At 56.3% G+C, this 5,562-nt stretch overlaps 1 protein-coding gene across 1 annotated transcript in view; it reads right to left on the minus strand.

Annotated features, from left to right (window-relative positions):
* Positions 1-4,452: 4,452 nt before the first annotated feature.
* Positions 4,453-5,562, minus strand: part of LOC116835983 (E3 ubiquitin-protein ligase TRIM7-like) — an 18,784-nt gene continuing 17,674 nt past the window's right edge. The window contains exon 7 of the mRNA XM_032799291.2: positions 4,453-5,222. Coding sequence (XP_032655182.1) covers positions 4,642-5,222 — 581 coding nt within the window. The 3' untranslated portion in view covers positions 4,453-4,641. The remainder of the gene's footprint in view (positions 5,223-5,562) is intronic.

The raw sequence follows: 5,562 nt of genomic DNA on the forward strand, positions 1-5,562 counted from the left end.
GGTATTGTAGTTTTGAGAATGCTTGGTGAAGATCTTGTAGGTGTTGGTCTCTGTCTGAGGGGTTGGAGCAAATGCGGTTGTACCTCAGTGCTTGGCTGTAGACAATGGATCATGTGGTGTGTCTGGGATGGAAGCTGGAGGCATGAAGGTAGGCATAGCGGTCGGTGAGTTTTCAGTATAGGGTGGTGTTAAGGTGACCGTCACTTATTTGCGTGCTAGACACAAGGACTCTAGGAAGTGGACCTCCCGTGTCGATTGGTCCAGGCTGAGGTTGATGGTGGGGTGGAAGCTGTTGAAATCGTGGTGGAATTCTTCCAAAGTTTCCTTCCCATGGGTCCAGATGATGAAGATGTCATCAACATAGCATAGGTAGAGAAGGGGTGTGAGTGGACGAGAGCTGAGGAAGCGTTGTTCCAGGTCAGCCATAAAAATGTTGGTGTATTATAGGACCATGCAGGTGCTCATAGCGGTGCCACTGATCTGGAGGTATATATTGTCACCAAATTTGAAATAATTGTGTGTGAGGATAAAGTCAGAGCTCAGCAACCAGACGCGCTGTGGCATCATCGGGGATCCAGACTAACATGGCTACCCCTCTGATACTACAAATAGTCACACACTCCTCACAAATATCATGAATATTGTCTGATACTGGAAAGGAGAGTAAAAGGCATTCACTCGGGCTTACACAATTCCTCTGGGCTGTCACCTCTTACTCTGATGAATACTGCACACAGAGAACAGTAAAAATAAGGAATCAAGCGACGCAGACAGCAAACCAACCCACAAACAAACACATGACAACCCTAAAAATACGAAGGGAAGTAGAACATCAAGTGGTTGGTGAGACACCGACCAACTGACCCAAAAACTCACAGTAGAAGCCCTGGAGCACGTTGACACAGGGCTTCGGAGTTTGCAGACAGATCCTTGCTTCAAAGAGCTTCCAAATAAGGTCTTCCTCCTCCAAAACACCTAAGCACCACAGCTAGTGCTTGCTACCTACGAGTCAATGGGAGCCCTCGGAAGAGCTGGAACTACACCAGATTGCAAAGATGTGGCCTTAATGGTTTCCAATACCTCTCCCCAAACAAATTCTAAAACTTCGTGGCCATCACTTGTCTGGAACCCAACTCTAATTGAAAGGCCGAACAAATAAACAGCACCTGTGGTAAAGTTTCTCCAGTTTTAACAATTTCCCATGTATTAATTAGTAACACCGGATATGATTTTTTTTAAAAAAATGAGGATCACAGTTTTCAGCTGTCTACAAACATCCAGAAGAATTCTGTTGTCCAAAGAATCCTTTTCTTTCTTACCTTAAGCCAGGAACACGTCCTGTGGAAACCGGGTTTGAGATGTAATCGTGCCAGTGTCAGGAGCTAGGCCTAGCCACGTGCTTCTGCTCCAGGATTCATTAACCAAAGCCCCGATCCTGCAAAGGTCAATGCACGGGAGCCCTCCACAGGCAGAGCTGTTTGCAGGATCAGGATCTAGGACAGAGTCAATAGCGTGAAAGCAGCTTCTTAAAGTGACACCAAGCAAAATACAATCACAGATTTCTGTTAACTGTGGCTTGCTGACCTTTATCCATCAGATCACTCCCACGTAGCCACATCCTCCCCCCCATGCTCCAAAACACCAGCAACTCGCCAGAAGTCTTGGCACCCCCTGCAAAGCCTGCTCCCCCCCATCCCTCACAGCCTGCTCTCGTCCAGCCTAGCCTGGGGCTGGGACACCCCAAACTCCCCAACCCCCCTCACCCCACTGACCCTCATCTTCTCCCTATTTCTCCCATCACTTCTTCCACCTCTGCTCCAGGGTCCAGGTCAGAAGGCACCTAATTAGTGGACTCAGCCTGCAGGGCTTCACTAATTAGGTGTGAGGCCCTGCATTCCCTCTTTGTTCCCCCCCATCCCTCTGTTGCAGGGACAACAGCTAAGGGTTCGTTGCCCGGTGTGCTTGACCCCAAATAACCACACCGGAGTGGAGAGGCTACAGACAGTTTATTTAATCTCAAATAAAGGTGCACGGAGATGCAATTCTCAAATCATGCACGAGGCACTATTTGTCGCCTTGTCTCTTTTATACCCTACTTGTTTACACAGATGTTCATAGGTACCATAATTCATTATTTACAGTTCATTAACAACAGGATCTTTTAATTAACTATATCCTTTACTTAAACTATTAACCCTCCTTTTGATTAATAACGCTAATGACATGCTATACCATAAACAAAAGAACAAAGGAAGATGATAAATGATTTTATGTACCCATTCTAATTGGAAAAATAACCTATTGATCATCCCTTGTTCATTTGGGGGGTAGTGGCAGGCCTGAGAACATAAACTTTTGACCTTACGCCATCTTGCCAATTACTTGGAGGCTTGCCCCTCTCCCCAACACCTCCCAGTATCATTTTCTACTGCAGGGGTCTCAAATTCCCAGCCCGCGAGCCTCCCCAATGTGGCTTGTGGGGCTCCAGCAGTTTTGGGGCCGAGTCTCTCGCCTGACCCCACCTGCTGGCCCCGGGCGCTCCCCCGCACAGGGTCTGCCTGCTCGCCCCATGTGTCTGCTGGCTCCAGGGCGGGGCGGGGCTGGGCCTCCCATGTGCTGCCCCCACCCGAGCACCCCTGCAGCCAATGGGAAGCTGCAGGGGCAGTGCCTGGGGGCAGCAGTACGCAGAGGCCCCCGGACCCGCTCCGCCTTGGAGCCCAAGATAAGCCCGAACCTCCCCCAAGCCCCCTCCGCACTGCACAGCCACAACCCCTCCTGCCCCAACTCCTCCCTAGCCTGATATCCCTCCCGACTCGCTGGCCCACACGATCAGCGCAAGGCATCCAACTTGCTGGTTAATCCCCCTTGCATCGCAGGGAAACCACAGACTCAAAAGGGTTCCAAAGCGTCCGTGTAGTCTGCAGCAAAAAGCAGCGAAGAGCCTCGCCACCCCTATATAGAACACCAATGGATCGGACATAAACTTCGATGACTTAACAAAAACACCACTTCCACATGCCAGGATGGAACGAAGCAGAGGGCGGAAATGCACTAAACAGCTATGCAGCCACTACACAAAGAGAGTTCCTCCAAAGGGGGCAGTGCAACGAGCCAAATTCAATGAAGGGCATACGCCCTATCCAAACAGTGACAAAACTCAAACCGATCACAGGCCTTAGCACAGCGCATCCCGAAACCCACACCCATGTCCGCGCGAACCAGCAAGCACGGAATACACCGCGCCGGAAGGGGAGCAGAGACTCCACAGCCCTGGCTCTGACTGTGAAAACCTGGGCCCGACTGGTCCTCCACCGTGTACCCAGCCAAGGCAGATGTGCACCTACCGACAGGATACTGGTCCTCCCTGCCCTCCGCCGGCAGCGCGCCTGTACCACCTGGCCCGTGACCCTGAACCCCCCACCGAGCCTATGTTTCCGACTGGCATGGCCTTTACAAAGCCCCCACCCCCAGCCGGCGCAAGCTCAAGCCCCTCCCACTACCGTCTCAAGCCTCATAGATCCAACCCAGCCTCCTCACCAAGCCTACTCCAACCCCCACCTTCACCAGCCACACCGCCACTCCCGCTCCGCCCGCCCCCAGCATTACCAGCCAAACCCCACCGCCATATAGTGCACCGCCCCCCCCTCACTCTTCACCAGCCCTCCACCGCCCTAGCACGTTCAGCCAGGCCCCTCGGCTCCCTACCAACTCCGCTTCAGACCTGCCACGCTCTGCCGTACCCCCTACCATTCCCCACCTCATGTCAAGCCAGCCCCCTGCCCCCCCCCCCTACTCAGCCCACCCCCTCCACTCTCCACGTCTCTCCCAGTCCCCCTCATCGCAGCCCCCCCCGCCGCTCCCTCCCTCCACCCCTCAGCCCACTGCCTCCCATCTCCCCCCCGCCCTCATTCACCCCTCATCAGCATCCCACCCGCCCCCTCCCCTCGTCCCTCCTCCCCCTCTCAGCCAAGACCCACGCCTCGCAAACCAGCTCCCTCTCCCTACGGCCACCCCAATCTCCAGCCCCGCCTCCTCTCCCCCAACCCCCTCCACCAAGGTCCTCTGCCTCAAGCCCGCCCCCCCACCCATCTCACCACCCACGCCCACCTCACTCTCCACCCCCACATCCAGGCTCAGGCCCACCCACTCCCCCCTCCGCACCCACCCCTCAGCCAGCCCCCCCTGCCTCTCCCCCCCCCCACCCATTCACCACCCACCCGCCCCCTACCCTCTCTCTCCCCACTCAACCAGCCCACCCGCTCTCCCCTCAAGCCTCTCCCATCTCCTCGCCCTTCAGGCACCAGACCCCCCACCTCCCCGCCCCCTCCACACCACTCAGAGCCCAGCCCCTGCCCGCCTCCCCCACCCAACTCCCACCCCCCCCCCACTGAGGCCCACCGCCCTGGCTGTCCCTGCACAGGGCTCCCCCATCCCTGTGGGACCGCACCCCACCCTGCACACAGAGTTGGCCTCCCAGGAGCACAGAGCCTGATCCTAGAGCACCACACACAGAGCTCCACAGCCACAGAGCTCCGGGTACAGCGTCACCCCCCTTCAGCCCTGGGGGGGGGCTGGGTCTTCCAGGTGACAGAGATCGGGGGGGGCTAGAGGAGCCTGTTTCGTGGGCACAGACAGGGCACCTCAGGGGCACAGGGTGAGCCGCAAACTAGAACCAGGCTGGGCCGCGGCAGTAGCACGACGAAGAAACCAGAAGAACGGGTCACCAGCAGTAACCCGGAAGAGCGGGCGGATTCTCTCCCCGGCGAAAGAGGCCGGCGGGAAGGAGACAATCGGGTCCCCGGTACCAGCATCAAAAAACGCCACCCGCCCCCCTTCATAGTCCAGATAAACCCGGATCCGGCGGGGTCCCCGGCTCGGGGGGAAGGGGATGCTCTGCGCAGGGGACGTGGGAGCCCGGTACTGATCTCCTCTGCCCTTCACAACCCAGATCCCCTGCTTAGGGGTAAAGTCGATCTCTCCCTTCCTGCTCACAGACTCTCTGGTCACCCCCACAGACCAGAGTCCCCGCTCCTCCACCTCCAGCTCCACCTCCCAGTAATGTCTGCCGGAGGTGAATCCCTCACAGCCCAGCACACAGCGCACAGTGTCAAATCTCTCAGGGTTGTCAGGCAGATCTTGCCGTGTGCTCCATCTCACACTTCTCCGACCTGCAGACACAATGAGTTGGGGATGGGCTGTGTCTGGATCCAGGGTCACGTTTGCTGCAGAGAGAGAATCAGAGCGTGAGGGGCAGAGCTCAGCCCCGGGGCAGGGTCTGTCTGATTGTGTCGGTGACAGAACCTGCCCCAGCTGGGGAGTGAACCAGGCAACCTCCCCCCTCCCGGATTTACCCAGCTCTGCATGGGGAGCAGCGCTGAGATCTCAGCCATGGGCAGGGGGGATTCACACCCTGACAGAGCCAGTTCAGGGACAGAGTGAAAGGATCAGCTCTGCTGAGCCAGGCCCCCAGACTCAGAGTCTGAGTCTCAGTATCAGAGGGGTAACCGTGTTAGTCTGGATCTGTAAAAGCAGCAAAGAATCCTGTGGCACCTTATAGACTAA

This window comes from Chelonoidis abingdonii, chromosome 12, assembly GCF_003597395.2.
Source record: "Chelonoidis abingdonii isolate Lonesome George chromosome 12, CheloAbing_2.0, whole genome shotgun sequence".
NCBI classification, from domain to species: domain Eukaryota; kingdom Metazoa; phylum Chordata; order Testudines; family Testudinidae; genus Chelonoidis; species Chelonoidis abingdonii.